This window comes from Amphiprion ocellaris, chromosome 9, assembly GCF_022539595.1.
Source record: "Amphiprion ocellaris isolate individual 3 ecotype Okinawa chromosome 9, ASM2253959v1, whole genome shotgun sequence".
Lineage (NCBI taxonomy): Eukaryota > Metazoa > Chordata > Actinopteri > Pomacentridae > Amphiprion > Amphiprion ocellaris.
Window position 1 is genome coordinate 8,909,773 of NC_072774.1, and position 19,917 is coordinate 8,929,689.

The window sequence follows — 19,917 nt, forward strand, 5'->3', positions numbered from 1 at the left end:
AGCTCTTAATGGTGTGTATCTTAAGTCCGGAATTTGTTCAAATTTGGAAGTAACTTTGTTTGAAACGGAGCTAATGCAAAATAATTTAAAGAGCAGAGCCACAACAAGCGGTTGAGTATTTGATTATTGAATTGAAATAAAAGTAAACTGCAGTTATTTTGGTCATTGGTTAATTGTTTCCCGTGCAAAATACCATTAATAAAACATGAGTAGATACAATGTCTTCGGTTTTAGTATTGTGGCTCAACCAGAACAACAAATTTAAAGATATTACTTTTGGCTCTAGATCATCATCAGACTAAATGATTAATCAAGACAGCAACTAGAAGATAATACCAATATGATACAATATAGTGACAATATGATGACAGAAATGACTATTTTTATGACAACAATTGTTGTTTCCAGTCGTATTTAAGAAAAATAAAAACTTACCCTGAGCTATCGGAATCACTCATCCGCTCCTCCTTTAACTCGTCCAGGTTCAGCACTCCTTTCACTGTTGGGGTCTTGATGCGAACTCCTGAGGCTCTGCTGGAGATGCTCTGGAAGGCTGGTTTGCGGCGCTCCTCGAGCTCAGTGATGGGCTCTGGTTGCAGGAAATCCACTTTAGACTTCTTTGTGACAATGCGGTCTGAAAGCGAAGACACTCTTTTCATCCGGACGTGGGTGCGAGGGCGGGATACAGGAGCTGGTGTTGATGTTGGTGATGGAGAGCGAGATGACACTGGAGGCTCTGGTTCAATTAACAGGCCAGGAGGCAAAACCAGTGAGGAAGGGCTTATCGTTCGAAGCCCGCTCCACTTGGGCGTGTAGTTACTTGCCATTGCTTGATTGATAATTGCTTGGGCACTTTCAGCAGGACTCGTGGGAGGATTATCAGCTGACAGAGCAGGCTGCCCTGAGGACTTGGCTGACTTGGATTTTTTGGATGCACTGGACTCCTTCTTCTTCTTTGGCTTTCTTACCTCTGGGACAGTTTCATCTTTTGATGATTTTGTGTTTTTTCTTGACTTCTTCACATTGACTGATGCCACCGCACCGTTACTATTGTGAGTTAACAGCTGTGTAACAGTGGCTGGGCTCTGAACTGCAGGTGTGACTGACAGGGGGACTGCTGCTGTCATGTTGACCCCGGCTGGTGGAGCAGACATATTACCAGCTGCTGCCAGTGTGGCTGAAAGTGCGTTGCTCTGCAAAAGGCTGGCAATCTGAGTGACACAGTTAAAGGAAGGCGAGTTCGGAGTGGGAAGCTGGAAAGTGTTGCTTTCTGGATTTTTCACAAAGATCTGCCCGAGACGGTTCACCAGTAGGACATGTGGTGTGGGATCTACATTGGGACCTCCCACCTCCTTTACAGTAAGAATAGCGTGACCAGGTAGTGCCTGGGGTACCACTGGCTGCTGAGGCTCTATAGCTGTCCTGGGTGTGGAGAAATTGATGGAGATTGTGTGACCAGATGTAGCTTCCTTCTGCACAGATGAAGAGCTGTAACCATTTAAAATCACAGGGGTGGAGGTGGTTTGTACTGGCGTTGAAGCAGCTGAACAGTGTGTTGACAGTCCAGAAAGAGACGATATTGAAGCAGAGGAAGAAACAATGGTGACAGCTGTAGAACTCAGTGGCTGTGTTTGTGTGGAGTACACGGGAACAGAAACAGTACTGCAAGTTCCTGCTGGAGGATAAGTGTTTATCATAGCCGATAACCCCGGATCACTATGAGGGGTAACATTTAGCAGTGCTTGTGTCACGTCTCCAACTGGACTGAGAGTTGTTAGCTTAGTCGATTCCACGGATGTGAAGGCTGTTACCTCTTGTGCAGTTGTGACTGGTTGAAGTGTAATACTTGTTAGAGGAGGCTGAGTGTAACCTGGTAAACAAGAATACATCTGGAGGGAGTCTACCAGGCCTTGGGAGGAGTTTTGTACATCTGTGGAATTTAACGGGGAGCGCTGAAGAAGACCGAGCAGGGAGTCCTGACCGTTAACAGCAGAATCTGCTAATGAGGGCTCCCTTGCATTAGATGGTAAGTGGTTCATCAACACAGCAGACCCCTCAGTTGATGATGCAAAGTGGCTGCTGTCAGGATCTGAGTTCAGGACTTTACAAGTTTCAACCTGTGGGGTCTCATGTGCACCTTGTAGCACTGGAACCATCTCAGTGAAACGTGGGCTACTGTCACATCTCTCAAGAACAAGAGGTGTTTCAGAGGCCAATGCCAAAGTGGAATCCAACAGTAACTCCCCTGAATATGATGTCTCAGGCACCTTTGTAAGCAAATTAGGCAGACTGTTATCAGCTGGAGTAGAAAGCATGGTCTCCTGATCTACTAAAGGAGTGCCAGAGCTTTGACTGGATTTAGGAGGATCTTGAGGAGAACCTGTAGGACCTTTTCCAGCAACTGACATGGTGACAGTCGAACATTCTGTTTGCTTGTCATCAGATGATGCTTTCTGACCCTCTGTGGCTCCAGGAACATTTATATTTTTTGTGTTTTTGGCCTGTATCTGATTTTGACCGGAGCCATCAACTTTCTGAGCATCATCGTTGGTCGCTACACTTGCATCACTCTCTGTACCATCATCTACCCCATCAAGCTGTGCCAAAGGCCTCGAAGAGGGAGAAGAAGGAGATTTGGAATGATCTTTTGCTCCGGGGCAGCTGACTATCGTCCGTGAGAAGTCAAAATAGTGCTCCATATCATCATCAGAGGATGTGTTGCCCAAGTCATCCCTGGCTGAGGCTGCAGACCGTGGCAAATTGGCCACAAGGGTTTTCCTCTTGTGCACCTCTTGAGTTCTTCCCCAGAATTCCTCCTGATCATCACCTTCCACCACTATCTGTCCCCCACAGTTCATTGCCACTCCTTCATTCAGGAGCGTTTCCTCAATCTCAAGTTCTGTCCGCATCTCTTGGCCCAGACTCATGCTGGGATCCTTGTGGAATGAACTGTAGGGAAACTCTTCTTCCTCCTTCTGCTGGTCTCCCTGTGGTGATGTACCGTTAGCTGGGGAGACATCCTCAGGCTCTGGCGAAGCTAAGAAGTTGTGCGGCACCTCGACTGAGTCTGACTGGTTCAGATCAAATGACAATCGAGTTCTGGGTAAATGCTGTATGGATGACGAGAAAGGCAGACCAACAGAACTTTCCTGCCAGGGAGACTGAGGAAAGAATGATGAGGTACAGTGGGTTATTGTATTCCCGGAGCATCGGACTGAGGAAGTACTTCTACCTCCAGCTGGGCGGGATGATGGAGAATTTATCAAGTTGTCTGTAGCACCAAGTGGGAACAGTGGGGAGGTAGGGAGGGAAGATTTTCCAGCACGGAGGGTGATTGGACCAGGCAGGGGGCCCAGAGGAGGAGGAGACATGTGAGTGCGCATGCCTGTCGTCTGTGAGTGTGGGCTGTGGCGGCGAACTCTTCGAGTCTCTTCCAGATCACTTATGGTGAGTATGTGGTGGGGTTTCAACTGGACTGTCCCTAAGTGGAAAACAGAATTAATAAGAGCTTTAAAAAAAATGTGCCTTTAATTGGATTTGCATATTGTTTGTTGGTGGATTTAAATGACTTTTTACAATAAAAAGTTGTGAGTTTATGTTTTACCTGGCGATGGCAAAGGTCGGGACAAACCCCCAGCTGGTCTTCTGGGTTGGGGATAGCTTGGAATCTTTGGCCTTGCACCGTGATCTGACTTCAGGGGAGGACCTGGAACAAAGGTTTCTTCTAGTGGGGGTTGGGATTCTATCAACTCAGTTTCTTGGGCTTCAGGTTCTGAAGATTTGTACAAACAGTTTATTAAACTACAAGTATCTTTATCAATTTACAGTAAATCACTTCCAAATCTTGTATAGTTTTTTAATAGTAAAACACGCACCAGGGAGCGGACAGGGGCTGTGAGCGATGGTGTGATTGTCGCCTTGGTCTGGCATCTCCTCAACGGGTTTCTCTGGGACAATGGGCCGGACCTCCCGGACTGTACATGTATACTTGCACCGACGCAGGGGATTGACTGTACTCCAGTACCAGCGAGAAGATCTTAGGAGGGAAAAATCAAATTTTTAAAAGTGTCTTTCCCTGTTGCAAATACGATTTTTTTTTTTAAAATAGAAGTTTAAAAACAGAAAATGCAACTTACTGAAAACCCACAGGAAACAATTTTCCTTTGTTAGCAGAAAGTTCTGTCAGTATACCGAGTCTGTCGATCTGCAAGGAGCCTGTGTGAAAATGCGGATACCAATTAATAGTATAACACAGCTCATACAAATAAATGAAACTTGCAAACCATCTAAAAGAAACTGACTTACCAATCATCACATTGATCAGTTCTGGCTCCAGTCCAGTCAAGAACTTTCTGCGGAGACTGATTCCCTCAAAATCCACATACACTCTGCGATTTACTTCAAATTCTTGACCAGTTATCATCTATGCAACAAAGAAAAGCAAGCAAAAATACAACTCAAGGAGATTCAAATTCTAAATCTCTACAAAACTTTACAACATCAAGTAAGAAAAAAGGTGAAAGAGCGGAATTTACCCTGCCGCTGATGAGATGTCGGTGTTTGTAGCAATAGACCTTTTTGTCATCCTGGAACACACACTGGCGGGAGCGGGCACACATGAAGTGGTAGTTGCTTTGACACGATGTCAGGCAGCAGCCAACTGTGGCACCCGTCTGGTTGCACCGTTCACATCGCTAATGAGATTGGGTATGGGATTTGGGAGTGAAGAGTGAAATGTTAAGTTTAAGTAATAAAAGAACAGCAATTACAAGAACGCTGTTGTCTATGAGTGGACCAAACTGATCGAATATTATCTATTATGTATTTAACCCTCTAAATCCAAAACCTGGCAGCTAGTTTGAAAGGCAAGTTAAAAGACTGCCAACATTTTTCAGTCAGAAATCGTAAAAAACAAACAAAACAAAAAACCCACAGAGAACTGTCAGATTCTGAACTTTCTGACAGTCATTGAACTAATCATCTATGATGTGCTTTTCAGTCAGAAAACTTAACCAAATCAAAGATTAAATATTTTCCCCAAATCACCTTTTGTACATGTTTCATTTAAAAACCATTCGCTCTAACTAAATTCTGCAAAAAACAGAAAATTCTGCATTCTTCAGTGCAACTGAGAAGCCATTAGTGACTCAGCTGTGACCAACAACCACATGAAAAAAAATTAACTAAGTTTTTGGCTGAAATAGACTGAATTACTGGCTGTTTATACAAAGACAGAAGTATAAAAACATGTGTAATATAAGGAGTAAAATATCCATAGTATTCTAACCAGTTACAGAATTTCAAATTTCATTTTTCTCTGTTTTACTGATTTATTGTAATAGAATTTTGTTACACCAAAGAAAATACATTTTGATTTCTCTCTACTTCCAGCCACAGTTGTGCTGTTGTCATAAAGTGCAGGACTTTGTATTTCACTGTAAATGAGCCCACATTGAGTGAAAATGTGACAAGAGCAGAAAATACCCAGAAGCAGTTTGAGGTTAAGTGGGTTAAATGCTCAACGACCACAGTAATCAGACCATATTCCTAATAATAAATGAAATGACTCAAATTTCAACCAACCATCAAGCGCCCCCTTGTGACAGCACTGTGTACATGTAGCAGAGAGCCATTGTCCTCTTCAAAAACTTCCGCGGACCAAAGACAGCAGTTGACGTGTGCCCATTCATTTTGGCCCAAGTACAGTAACCTTCCTGCTTCCTGTTGAACAACACAAAAAAATGTCCACTAAGCAAACAACCAAAGCTGTATGTGCAGTATTAAGAGTTAGAATTATTTAAGAAGTATTTAACTGAGTTTACAATATCCTCTCAGCCACTGTTCACTTTCATGTTCAATGCAATCCTTACATTAGGTTTGAGGTCTCCATATTTTTGGCACAAAGAGCACTGTCTCTCATCGTCTTTAGACCATCCAGTGTCTAGATCAGCTTTTGAAAGCCGGCCTCTTTTCCCTGCATAGATGTACAAAAGTAAAAAGTTAAAGGACCAAACAAAACATCTCACAAAATCAAAAGTACTTTTCTCCTCGTGTCTCCTGAACTGACAGCATTACCTTTGAATTTGAGTCTGACAGCCCGGCTGGCTTTGAAGTAGTTCCTGCTTGTTGGCTCCCCAGACATCGGAGAAACTGCCTCTTCTTCTTTTATATCCAAGCTTTGTCCATTGTCCTCCTGCAAGAGCCCCAGTGGAGCCCTGGACAGGAGCTCCTCCCTCTCTTGCCACTGGGCGTAAACATGCTCCGTTGTAGGAGGATGAACAGCATGGGACAACATCCCACTACGGACAGAATTCCAGAGTTTAAGAGCTAATAAACTTTAATGTCACAGAAAAACAAACCAGAACATATAATAATGTAATATGTGTAATAGTAGGTATGCAACAACTAAATGCATACTCGTGATGAACTATCTTGTCGCAAACATCTCAGATGTGAAAAATGCATGCACTTTATTGGTTCTGACATGGATCAGAGGAAATTTCAAATATACTCATTGTACAAATCAGTACATGGTAACCAATACTCACACAGGCAAGTCTTTGGTACAAGGGTTCCACACCTTTGGGTCTTGGCTGTTGAACCAATTAAAAACCTCCTCGAGGAGCTAAAGAAGAAAAATCACCAGTCAATTAAAAATGCTGACTCACCTGCATTTCTAAAAGTGTTATGTGCCACATTCACATACAATAACAACACAAAAATTAACATGTTACAGACAATTTTGGGTAATCTCCAGCACCTTTAAGTAGTACGAGCGTGCCAGGGCGGTGGGCCTCCGCTCCTCTGGAAGATCATCCTCTTGCTCAAGCCTCTTTCGCACCACCTGAACTACATCTTCATGGAACATTTTCTATTAAAAAATAAAAGAACAATAATTTAGTGTGCATTACTTATTGCATAAAGCTTTAGTATCCCTAACACACCAATAGCCTACAAAATTACACGTTAATGTGGAAGCAGAAGCTGGGACTTTATACTTGCGAGAACCAGTAAGCTGCCTAATTTTAAACCATGATTCTTTTTCCTTATGACTTTATTTTATTATCCTGTGACCAGAGTCCATGCACATCAGAAAGATTTATTGTTATGTGCATAATTTCAAAACTGACTCCCTTATAAACATTTACAGAATCCAAGGTTCAAAACTGTATACTGCAAGTATGTTTCCAAATGTGTCCTACATTATTTTAAGTATCATTTTTATCTGAAATTTAAAACTTAATATCAATAAAGCACCATAAAATGAACACAAATTTTAATCGTTGGTCACAGAGATCAAAGACTAAACTCCTTTAGTGCATATATTAAGAGGTTATGTACTCACCAATGTAGTATAAAGGCCTTTGTCAAACTTCTTGCCTACAGCTCGGAGATCACAGGCTGGCTGTCCTTCTATTCCACTGTCAGGGTCAACCAACTTTTCACACTGCAGCAGAAATGAAAGCAGATTTGACACGCTTTATTTCACAGGTTTCAGTACTGTCTAAGCTCTTGTTGTGCAAAATAAACTGCAGAAAACTAGTAACTACGCTAAATGATTTGTAAATTTCACATCTTACATCTGTCACATTACTTTTCATTCATAAAAACAGAATTGAAATCTCCTACCTGTGAGCAGGTAACAAGGTGCTGGGTGAGGGTGGAGGAAAGCAAGCAAGCTAGCACCTTCTCCACCCCAGACCTGAGCTCAATGTAGAGCAGCTCTCTCCAGGCACTGGGCTGAGTCACGCTGCACGGCCGGCACGAGTACACAACACTCTCTGGCAAGCTGGACAGGATCTCATACAGTTCATCTGAAATGAGAGCAATTTACAATGGAGATGTAGTGAAATGCCAAAACTCACATACCTACATCATATTAGGTGTCACATCATTTTTAGAACCAACAAAAATGAAATAAATGCTGCCATGACTATCACTGCAAACTAAAGATGCAAAAATAAATCCATTAGTTGTCAACTATTAAATTAAACAGAAACTATTATAATCATCAATAAATCATAGTTAAGAAAGTCAAAAATCTCTAATTTCAGCTTCTTAAAGTTGAAGATTTTCTGTTTCTTTCTTCCATGACAGTAAACTAAATATCTTTAGATTATGTGCAAAAAAAGGCATTGAGAATGTTATTTTGGGCTTTAGGAGACATTCTGCACCTTTTTCTGACATTTCATACACCAACCTGACTAATTACCGAATAATTGAGGGATAATGAACAGAATAATCAACAAGAAAAAATTCTGTAAGATGCAGTCCAGGTATTAACTGCTTTGAGCATGCAGTTTTCATAGAAAAACATAGCTGTTTTGCACCTTGTCACAGCAACTACATATTGAGGTTTCGATGATTATTCCTCACCGAAGCAAAGGTAGGCTTTCAGTACCATTTGTGTCTGTCAAGAGAACACGCAAAAACTACCAGAATATCCTAAAACCTGGTGGGGTTAGAGCTTGACTAATTAAATTTTTGTGCAGATCCAAATCACTTTCTTTTAAAATTGGAGATATAGACAGACAGCATTGAATTTGGCAGAGGATTGTGCTCTTTGAGTGGCCTTTGAATTATTTTAAAAAATAACAGAGGCAGCAAATTGTGGTTAAACTTTGCAATTAGTCTCTGGTTAACATGCATGCTGAACAATAGGGGTGTATTCGTACAGGTCAACGACGGCTGATTACACTAGCAGAAAATGTTATCCTCAGGGTGTGTCAACGTACTGCACGTGTGAAGCTACAGTCAAGCCCGATATTATTCATACCACTAGCAAATTTTGACTTAGTTACTTCTAAATGTAAATACAACCTGAGAAATATTTTCTTCCACAATGATGCCTTTTGTACATCATCTCATTATCTTTTGGAAAACACTTGTGTCATTTCCAATCAAAAAAAAATTTAATGGTTGAATAAAAGTAACTTTAAGTCAAAATTTGCTAGGGGTATGAATAATTTCAGGCTTGACTGTATATTTGCATGTTCAGCATGTAATAGCAGTAATACATGAAGTGGAAGTTTGGCATTGTTTTACCGTTCTTAATGAGCTAAGAAAATTGATGCCATCAATAAAGATACTTAAAAAGAATCACCTGTTAGATCCTCACACTTGGCATGTACCCAGTGGTTACAGGTGCCACACTGCATCATCTGACTATCATAGTCATTGTCCTCATAACACTTGAAGCAGATTGGACAGTAGTTACCTACAAGAAAGAAGAATTGAGAAGAGATTACTCTTAATTTAGCTAATGTTGGTAGATAGAGGATACAGGAGCTGACACATCACCAAATGTTCTGTTCAGATTAAACTCTTCCCTCACCCTGTTCGTAGAGTTTGGAACAGTCTGGACAGAGTCCTTTGTCATGGTTCCATTCAGTGTCCCAACTCTTCCCCGGTGTAACACCACAACTTTTACACCGGATGCACGTCATACAAACCTGCACAAAAACAACCACATTAGTGTGTAAAATCAACAGGATTATGATGAACTTTTGCATGAATTTGTGTTTTATAAGCAACCTACCCAGGCTTTCCTCTTCTTGTTTTGCTTTGGATAGTTGGGTCCCAAACAGGAAGCATGATAACAGTTCTGGCATCGCTCACACTCTAATAAAGGCTGAGAGAGACGAGAAAAAAACATGCTGATTGAACTACATCAACAGTGGGAAAGAAAAACAAACAAAATTATCTTTCTGTACCTTTGAGAGCTTGTTTTTCCTGCCGCACACGTGGCAAAACTTGCAGCGTCGGCAGCACCAATTTTCCTTGTTCTCCTCAGAGGGGCGCTCTGCTGGTTCAAGGCAAAACTGGTGGAAGGGTTCACAGCATACTTGGCAATACAGCATCTGTAATAAGAAAATTACAAAAAGGAATCCTCAGTCTTAAAAATGGTCCTCAAACAACGTCAACATTTAAATATGATAAAATTCATATTTTTTCCACATCTGTATCACATACGGTTTTGGAAATAAGTATTAGACTACAGTGACAGCAGTTTTTTGCCTCATTTGTGGGTTTTGCTGGAGCCATTCTGCATTTTTTCTTAAGATTGTAATGGACAGCTGTTTTACTGATTCCAAGCCAGTTAACAATAAGTTCCTCTTACTTTTTATCCATCTTCATTAAGCACAAATGTGTCTGTCCTCTCGTCATCTCGCAGTTCTCTTATTTCAGACATTGTTGTGAGATAATTTAGTTTGGATTATATGATGACTTGCACACAAAAAAATGATGACTCGAATGTTTTTGGCCATTTAGCGTGATTTACTACCGTTTTAATACAACATATTTTTAAATACACTTCATTGCATATGTTCATTATTAGATTTTTCATGTCTTTTGGAAGATTCTGTAGAGACAAAATAATCTAGCAATTATTTCCAAAGCTGTCTATGTTGAACTATATACCACACAATTATAAAAACCTTATTAGTTAACAGTTTGCAAAGATTAGGTGGCTACAATGGCAAAGCAACAGATCAAGTATTTCAGGTAAAACAGAACAGAAAGGAGCAGTTACCTCATGCTGCCCTTTACTGGCACAAAGGAAGCAGACATACGGTGGCATGAGCGGCGCAGAGGTCAATATACTTAAGCCACCCATATTCCAGACATTCTCCAAAGTACAGTCCTCCTGAAAAAGAGATGCAATAACTGATGAGAAAAGACTGCTCACAGTTATTACCACCATCATACTGTGTCTGCTAACCAACATCCATGGAGAATAATAAAGATACTACCAGTCAAAAGTTTGGACACACCTTCTCATTCAATAGCTTTTATTTAATTATTTTACACATTGCAGATTAATACTGAAGACATCAAAACTATAAAAGAATACATATGGAATTACGTTTTTTAAAAAAGTGTTTAATCTTCAGCATTAATGCACAATGTAGAGAATAACACAAATAAATAAAAAGCATTGAATGAGAAGTTGTTTCCAAACTTTTGACTGGTAATGTATATATATCCATGTCGCTGTTAAGTGGTAATATCAGTTAAAAGATTTTTAGAAATCTAAAATTTGTTGCTCAGTTAAAAAGCACCATCTGATATATCAGTAGAAACATTTTTAAAATAAAGCACATGCTGCAATACGTTCAAGTAGGAAATTAGAAACAAACACTGACCTCTATTGGGCAAATAGAGGTCAGTGTAGCAAACTGCGTCCTTTGTGGAAAAAAAACTAGGTTTGAGGATGACTAATATATTAAATACCTTGTGTTTAACTCCAGTTTGTATATCAGATCACACACCTGTATTGATTGTTAAATGTACAGCTCCAGCTGAAATTCTGTGCCTGTTGTAACTCCTAAACCAATATAAGAAATACTTATACTGCAATATATGTAATGCAGTGTAAATAAAAAAAGACCTACCTTGAAGTCTACCCTGATTTTGTGAGTAGGTTTGGACGACTCAACATCTCGCTGCTCAAATCCATGGGCCAGGGCAGCCAGGACACTGGGAGGAGTCTGCTCCAAGGGACCCTGAGATGAGAGACCCTAAGAGATAACCATAACGTAAATGTGAGCAGTAGTGGGCACGCTGAAATTTGGATTTGACTATGCATTCACATGGTTGTATGTCATGTCAGCACGGACACTGAGTTGAATCAGTATTGTCAAGATTTTAAAGGTACTACTCTTACTGACACATCGATCAGATACTGTCGGCTATTTTTTTGTTAATTTCTCTTTCCCTTGTCCCTTTCGTTTAAGGTTTAAAGTGCTTCTTCTCCCGCTGCCAGTACAGTTACAGAAAGGCTGAAAAAAGACCCAAGACAGAGTTTGCCTGCCACCTCTAAATCACTGAATTCCCTCCTGCTGTCAGCGCTCTAAACTGAAACTCAACTTCTACACAACAGTTCAAATGCTGCTCTGCATATTTCAGACTGCTTTTATGAACACACCTATAACTAAACTACCAGCTGGCTACTCGCTGCACTTAATCATGAACCCATGTTTGTATAATTTGGCTAACTTTATGTGTTGGCTCTGGGATGTTAGCATACATTACGCACCCGGAGCAGGGAGAGATGAACTACAAGTTAGGGAGTCAAACTGTGCATTCCTCCATCTGTATGTGATATACTTTCAGTGGATGTTTCGACAGGTATGTTATGTTTCCACTTTTACATGCAAAACACTTGATGCGCTTGTGGTAAGAAATACTGTCAGCACTGACTTTAGCTGACTGGAACTGACTAGAGCTGACATGTCTCTAATGGATACACAAGTATCCATGACATGACACACAACAAGCTGACAAAAGCCGAGAAAGAACATGAATGGTGGAGCAAGTACATCAGGTAAAAGGTCAGCAGTTGACATTTGCAGAAGCTTTGCCTGCTGGGAACACATTAAAAAGAATAACCTCCTCAAATCCAGCCATGTCCCCTGAAGCATAGTATTAAGCAGTGTGCTGGACAGCGGACCTTTTGAGCCTTGTTTGCCAACCTCAGATAGACCACTGACAGCTTTGAAAGAAAAAAAATCAAACAGAAAATTGGCATAAATCCAAGTTGTGTTGGCCAACCCAGGTGTCAGTGCCAATTAAACTCACCTTCTCAGGTTTACGTCGACCCGGCGGTACACGATGGGAACTGGACTTTCGATGCCGGATTTCTTCATCTGAAATGTCGCCCAGAAACCCGTCCAGTGACACAAAGTCTTTAGAGGACAGGAAAAAAACCAAAAAATATTATTGAGAGACATAGCACAAGGCTTCTAAAACTCTGAAGCCAAAGCAGTTTATGGCCATTTTCTTCTTCTGTGACATTTTTCTCACTGTGGGCTCATTTTTTGCTGCAATACAAAGTCCTGCACCTCCATGGAAAGAAGTAGAAAATATTCAAAAGTATCTTTTGTGCGTTATAACAACATTATATTGCCATAGATATTCTTTCGAAAAAAAAGAAAAAATGAAGGTTGAATTTCTTTGATTATTTATCTTATAAAAGTAGATAAACCTGGAATCAACATGTTTTTCAAGTAGCCACAGGTGTTTCCAGGACAGAAAAAATGGTGACTCAATATATTATAGACATTAAACTACTTGTACTTTTAATTTGATTCTTTAATTGTCTTTATCTATTCTATATAAACACAGCCTGCATTCCAGCTTTATATTCCCTAAATATTTGTAACATTACTTTCCCATGTAGATGAGTCACTATTGGCTTCAGGGTTGCACCAGGGAGTGAGCCCTTTTCTAGTTTTCTCCAGAATCTGGTCAGCAAATTTTAGTTAATGTATAAAAGAATGAAATGACTGTGATGAAATTTGGATTTTAAGCTCAATTACGTTTACGGGTATAAAGGCAGGTGACAGATCAGCAGTTCAAGGACCATCAGAAAGGTGAAAATCTGAAGATTTTTCCCATTTTATTTCCTGGCTTTGATGAGAAATGAAATTGCAGCATTTTTCTGGAGTTTAGGGGGTAAATAAATGTGTTATACACCATTTGAAAACAGGTATTAATCATCTATGGTGTCATTAATAACATTAAACTTGACAATCCTTCTCATAAAGTCTCTCAGTATTAATTTACCTTGACTGAAACGGGGTCCAACACCTCTTCTCCTCGCTGGGGACGCAGAGCTTGAGACAGCTTTATCATCTAGATCTGAGTCATAGTCCACCAGGTCAAAATAGACACGGGGTTTCACAACACGTTTTGGCTGCTTCCTTACAGACGGACTGTTACCGTCGCCCTGGAGACCAGATGGCGAGTCCACAGCACCCTCGTTCCCTTCGTCATTACTTGAATGACCCCCGCTGAGAGAGGATCGCCGTCGCTTAGAAGAACCTTAAAAAAACCAAACAAAACAAATAGAGGAAGCATTGTTGCTGATGCGCTGAATGTTATGCAAGTGTTACAGTGACCGGAAGCTTACACGCTGAAATGAAAAATTACCTTTGGGTGCCGTTCTTCCACTTAATCTGCGAGCTTTCCTCTCCTCAATTTGATCACATCTCTTATACCTTGTGGTAAAGAAAGAAAAACAGAAGTCTTATTTCTGAACAATATGTTGCATTGCAGGTAATAATTAAGTGAACTTACACACAACACTGCCGCTTCGTATTGGGACCACCAAACTTGGGTTTGTCGAGGCAGTTCATGCACTTGCCACAGTCGTCCTCATGGTTGCAACCTTTGCATACTCCGCACCGCCTCGAACGGTAGCCAAATGGCCCGAGTCCTTTCCGCTTCATAAAATTTGACGGCTTCTTGACCTTTGTGACCTTTAGATCCGAGAGTCCAGGACTGTCTGATTCTGACAGAGATCCCACATCTGCAATAACAAAATTACAGCAAGACTGAGAAACCAATATCTTTAATGACTTCCTTGATTTTAGAGAGACATCAAAATAACTGCAGTATATATTTAAAAACAATAGGGATGTACAGAGTTTTTTCAAGAAATCCTATTTCATACATTTCTCTGTTAAAATACATAATCAAACCAGTCTGATTTTGATCAATATGAAACACTTGCATTGACAAAAATTGAGCTACTTCACAAACTACTTCTCTGTCAGGTCTGAGAAGCCGAAACCAGTTTTGTTTCTCTTCCTGCTGCTTATGCCGCCACCACATAATTACCATCAAGTCACATGAAATTTCAAGAAAGCAAATTCATTGTTAGTTCCTCAATCATGTCAAATCTACCTTTTGTGACCGCTGTCGGGGAAATCCCAGATCTTTCATGCAGTGGCAAGGCACTGAGTCTGGGAATGTCATCTGGTACCAAAGCTCGAGGCTGCCCGAGTACCACTGATGCAGCACGACACACGTGTTTGATACGCGGACCTCCTGCTCTACGAAACTCCTGGCACAGCGGAGAGATGAGCTGTGGCTGTGGGGGAAAAATACACATAAAAATGCTGAAATCTGCATGAAACACAACAGGATTTCTTTTGCTAATACTTGGTAAAACCTGAGACAGAAACCAGATTTTTAATTGGATCGATGCTTCGCCCCTGAGGCCAACTGATTTGTACTCTTACTTGTCCTTGAGGTGGCTCTGTCTTGATGGGAACATTAGACTCGAGCTGCATCCTCTGCTTCCTCCTTTGTCTCTTGGAGGTCATATCTTGAGACCTGGCTCCGGCAGGGCCAGATAACAACTGAAAAGTTAACGAGCAAAAACAAGGCATCAATACAAGATACCCCAAAACACAATGAGCATCATTCAGAAAACACATCACTATATATGAGGATTATCTTCCTTTGTAACAGGTTCTATGATATAAGATTTAATTTAACCCACTGCACTGTGAAAGGTATGCTATCTTATTTTTCAAATAAATAAATAAAAATTACACCATTTATCTGTCTGAAACTGTATGACAGTCCTCAAACTAATATTTTCCAGTATTGGTAATTCCTGTGGGCAAAATGCTATGGTTCCAGATTTTTTTTCCATTTTTGCAAATTTTTTTTTCTTCTATGATTTTCAGAATTATTACTTTGTTATAATGCACAGAAGACACTGTTGAGTTCTCTCTACTTGTATCATTATTGTGCTATTTCCACAGAGGTGTAGGATATTTTTATTGCAGTGAATAAAAATGTGACAGGAGCAAAAAAAATAAAATAAAAAAAACACAACAAACTGCTTGGGGTTTGGAGGGTTAACAATGTACAACTAATGACTACTTTGACAGAGAACATGTTTGTGTTGATCGTGACCTTACCCCAGATGACTTGAGCTGTTTCTGCTGGTCAATTTTAATGAGCTGGACCTTGGCTTTCCTGAGGAGATTGAACATTCTTTTATTTGCACCAGTGAGGCGCGCTCTTTGCGAGGCTCCTTTCTCCACAGATGGAGGATAATCGCCTTCACCTGTGCCTGAGTTCTTTTTTGACTGTGACTCTCCTGTGGATATAAAGAATACTAGTCTGTTACATGCTCTTGTTTTCATGTTAGCTTAAGTATAAAACATTTAACATGAATTGATGTGATGTTTTTGATCATTTTTTTTACCTGAGTGAAGCTGTGCAGTGTCTTTTCCTGCTGAAACCTCCTGCTCACTTTGCTGCAACACAAGCGACTTGGAGTTCGTAGTCCGAACACACACAGCAACTTTTCTCACCACTCCGGGACTATCAAGGTCTTCTATCTTGAGTTTGGACTTCTCCTTCTCTGTGCCTGTACTCCGTTGCCTAAGGCTGATGCTCATGGCCTCATCATCCAGTCCTTCCGCTAAATCAACAGGTGGCTGAGGAGGTTTACTCACACTATCCAGTTCTGTTAGGTTTTTGCTTTTGGGAAGTCCCATGTGAGGTTTCTTTAGTCTATGATAAATCTTGAGGTGACTCGTTTGCTTGCAAAACTTGGGAGAACTTTTCTTCTTTTGAACATCCAGGAGGTCAGTAGATAGCTCCGGGGGCTTATCAACAGGAGTGGATAAAAACAGATTCTCACATTTGTTCTCTGGAGATTTGTCCAGTGTATACGCTTCCTCGCTAGACTCCTCTGGAACATGCCACTTGAAACTAGAGTTCTTTAGAAGAGACCTCTTCTTTTCATTTTTGCCACTTTTTCTCTCAGGGAACAAGCTGTCAGCTATGTCAATGCCGTCATCTAGGTCCTGAGCTGAAAACAGATCAACATCCAGTTGAGCTTCACTCAATATATCCTCCTCATCAATTGGCAGGATGGGAGATATTGCTCTATCTGTGCTGTCATCTCGCCTCTTTCCTGGCCGTATTTGTAAGCCCAGGTGTAAACCCTTCTTTGGAGAGTTTCGTCGAGGCAGTACAGACATTCCAACATCATCCATGAACCTTTGCGGGGTCTTGATTACTCGCGAGGATCTGGCACTCACAACAGGCATAATGAAGTGCTTGATGTTTTTGACAAACTTTGACTTTCCAGGCTGAGAATCTACAACATCTGTCTGCCCGCCGTCGATTAACGTGTCTGTTTCTTCCTGCTTCAAACTGTCTTTGTCAAGTTCTGATGGAAACATCAGCTTAGAAATTATTTTAGATTCTGTGTTTGGTCGTTTACTTCCAATGAACTGAAGACCTGACTGTCTCTTTTTGTACTTTTTATGTACTCCGATAAGTTTGGAGCTAGGGGTCAGTGCGGTAGCTGCCGGTGGGGCAGAAATGTCACCATCTTCCTCAACAACTTTCTCACTTTCAGTGAATTTAAGTGGAGCAAACTTCCCATCTCTGCTTCTGTGTCGGTGTTTCTGACGCTGCCCAATTAAATTTTTACGCTTCTTTTTTATTCTTTTGAGAGATTTCCTTGACGTTTGGAGATCATTTGGTTGACTTTCCGACACCAAAGATTGTGGACCATCTATCAACTGAATGTCCGTTTCCTCTTTTACTGGAGGCTGTATCTGCTCTTCTTCTACTTCCACTGACACAGTGTCCTGTTTGGTCTCTGGCTGAGTGCAATCTTGGGTTTCTGGCTGACTTACCTCTTCCACTAAAGGCTGAGTATCTTCCTGTAAAACAGGCTCTGTGTGAGCAGCTTCAACTGTGACAAGCTCTGTGTTGACAGAAGTTTCAGGAGAAACAACAGCTTTCTTCCTTTGAACAGACTTCTTTTTCCCTAGTTTATTATTTCTGCATCTTTTAAGTTTGGAAGGCACAGGCAATGGTTTGGCCTCTTCAATCTGTCGTTCTACCTCATCCTCATTCTCCACCTTCTGTGGAGGAACTTCCTCTGGTACCTGTGACGGTTCGTCAGCAATCTTTGAGGTATCCTTGTCAAGAACTTCAGTGGAGTTTTCACTGGTCACCTGTGGCGGCTCCTCAGCCAAAACATGACAAGAGTTTTCAGGAAGAACTTGTGAGCTGGAATCTTCAGTTGAAACCTGAGAAGAATCTTCAACATGCACCTGTGGAGTATCTTCATCCTTTGGACTCGTTCTAAGCCTCCGTTTCGGCGTGGTCGCTGGCTTCTGACTGACAGGCTTTGTTTGTGGTGAATCAAGGCTTGACGTGCGCCTCCTTAGTCTCCTTGTTGGTGTGGCCTCAACATCCTCACATGGGACTTTGTCCTCATTTAATTCACTCGGATCTTTCAAAGCATCCTCTTTCTTTTCAGACACAGGGCTAACCTGTTGAATTAAAAAGGATGGCTTGGAGCTTTTATGTTTACCAGGAGAGGAGACCTTTTTAATCTGGAGAGGGGGGACAACTTTCCCGCAATCCGTTTTAATCACCTCTTGTGGAGGTGCTTCTGTTACCTGCTCCACTTCGACTTCCACCTGTAAAGTGGACTTTTCCTCAACTGGCATGTCAGCCTTGTTTTGAGCATCCTTCTCATTGCTGTCTGTGCTTTCACTCTCCTGTGGGGGTGCGTTATCCTGTTTTGACTTTTTATCCGCTCCTTTTAAATTTTTGCTGATGCTGGTGTCACAAAGAGCAGACTGATCCACCTCACTCACAGTCTTTGCCGTTACTTTGAGAGTGGCTTCAGCACCCGGTGTCAGAATACCTCCCTTCACTAATGTTAAACTCCAGACAAATTTTCTCCGCTTTTTCTTTCGAGATGAATTCTTCCCACTGGCCTGCGGATCATATTTGGGATTTTTGATCCTTATCAGCTTTAAGCTTGGGACCCTCATTTCTTCGTTTTTCAAAGGTAAACTGTCACTGGGTTGTACAGCTGGATTATCCGTCTCTGTGGAAGACAGACCTTGGTTTTCTGGCACTGTAATATCTTTATTTAGCCTCCTGCTTTGCCTTCGTCTCTCCCTTCCCACCACCGGTTTGGCCTCCACTGTTTGTGAAACTTCTGACTTGGACTCTTCTGGAGCGGTGTCAGTTTTAGTTTCTGGTTCAGCCGCAGTGTCTGAAACTTTTTTACAGAGTGGATTAGTGACTCTATTGCTCCTGCGAGTCACTAGTTGATTAATTTCAGAACCCTGCCCAGCCACAGTGTCTTTATTCTTTAATTTCTTTGCATTCAGTTTTGGCTCTACAGTCCCCCTCTTCTTTACAGTTTCAAGTTGATCAGTCGATTCCTTCTCATCTGACTTTTTGTCATCAACCACAACTTTGGCGCTTGTCTGGCATACTGGCTCTGCTGTCTTTAAAGCAGATCTCCCACGCCTTCTTGTAGGTACAGTCCCCCCTCCTTTATCTTCTGTGCCTTGTTTGTCCTCATGTGGTTCAGTTTTTAATTTGACGTGTGCACTTAAAATCTGGTCACCCTGAAAGTCCTTGGCTGTAGGCTGATCCTGAATTTCTTTTATCTTCAACTTCTTCACAGGTTTTTTCTGAGGCTCCTTTCCAGTTTTCACCTTCTTTTTGGCCACCAACTTTATAGTAATCCTTGGTGCTGCTGATGAAGCTTTACTTTTCGTGGACTGACGATCCATAGTGTTTTTTCCTTTCAAACTTTTCCTGCAATCCTTTCTTGGCTTTGCTTCAAGAGATATGCCATGTATTTCCTCTAAAGATTTCACATCTTTTACAGGATCAGGTGGGATAGCTGCCTCCACTGCTGTCGTTTTAAGCGGGAGCTTCTCGCTCTGTCGTTTAGATTTTGTGTTGACAGCATCACCTACAAAACAAAAAATACATTTAATATTACAAAAACCGTAGCCTGTCCACAAACGTACACATGGAAAAGAATAATGCTCTTATATCTTGTGTATTGTGCTTAATTTAAAATGTAACTTCTGTCTTGTTCATAAATTATACCAAATGTGTCATGTGATACAGTAATAGCTTCGTAATTTACCTTTGGAAGAATTCTGTTGAGACAATACAGTTCCTTTTTTTCTGTCAGCTTCAAATCCTCTGAAGTCGTCACCCTTGAAAAATAAAATCCAGAAGATTAACACTTGAAAGCACTCAGTACCGCACTGCTGGAAAGTGCTAAACCACTAGCAAAAACAGTAACTAAAATGTTATTACATAAAC

The 19,917-nt window shown here is 41.1% G+C and overlaps 1 protein-coding gene across 3 annotated transcripts in view; it reads right to left on the bottom strand.

Moving 5' to 3' along the window:
* The window catches only part of kmt2bb (lysine (K)-specific methyltransferase 2Bb), a 30,212-nt gene that overhangs the window by 8,515 nt on the left and 1,780 nt on the right, over window positions 1–19,917 (bottom strand). For 2 of the 3 annotated variants that reach the window (XM_023283151.3, XM_023283150.3), the window contains exons 2-29: window positions 19,736–19,808; window positions 16,010–19,555; window positions 15,720–15,901; window positions 15,030–15,149; window positions 14,692–14,878; window positions 14,083–14,314; window positions 13,936–14,003; window positions 13,570–13,827; window positions 12,583–12,689; window positions 11,397–11,522; window positions 10,535–10,648; window positions 9,714–9,860; window positions 9,539–9,631; window positions 9,335–9,452; window positions 9,104–9,217; window positions 7,630–7,814; window positions 7,346–7,447; window positions 6,761–6,871; window positions 6,549–6,625; window positions 6,076–6,299; window positions 5,871–5,974; window positions 5,584–5,721; window positions 4,536–4,694; window positions 4,306–4,423; window positions 4,137–4,215; window positions 3,876–4,036; window positions 3,605–3,772; window positions 436–3,481 (exon numbers count right to left, since the gene is read on the bottom strand). In XM_023283151.3, coding sequence (XP_023138919.3) covers window positions 436–3,481; window positions 3,605–3,772; window positions 3,876–4,036; window positions 4,137–4,215; window positions 4,306–4,423; window positions 4,536–4,694; window positions 5,584–5,721; window positions 5,871–5,974; window positions 6,076–6,299; window positions 6,549–6,625; window positions 6,761–6,871; window positions 7,346–7,447; window positions 7,630–7,814; window positions 9,104–9,217; window positions 9,335–9,452; window positions 9,539–9,631; window positions 9,714–9,860; window positions 10,535–10,648; window positions 11,397–11,522; window positions 12,583–12,689; window positions 13,570–13,827; window positions 13,936–14,003; window positions 14,083–14,314; window positions 14,692–14,878; window positions 15,030–15,149; window positions 15,720–15,901; window positions 16,010–19,555; window positions 19,736–19,808 — 10,157 coding nt within the window. The remainder of the gene's footprint in view (window positions 1–435; window positions 3,482–3,604; window positions 3,773–3,875; window positions 4,037–4,136; window positions 4,216–4,305; window positions 4,424–4,535; window positions 4,695–5,583; window positions 5,722–5,870; window positions 5,975–6,075; window positions 6,300–6,548; window positions 6,626–6,760; window positions 6,872–7,345; window positions 7,448–7,629; window positions 7,815–9,103; window positions 9,218–9,334; window positions 9,453–9,538; window positions 9,632–9,713; window positions 9,861–10,534; window positions 10,649–11,396; window positions 11,523–12,582; window positions 12,690–13,569; window positions 13,828–13,935; window positions 14,004–14,082; window positions 14,315–14,691; window positions 14,879–15,029; window positions 15,150–15,719; window positions 15,902–16,009; window positions 19,556–19,735; window positions 19,809–19,917) is intronic. The other variant, XM_055013488.1, reaches the window with a different exon arrangement.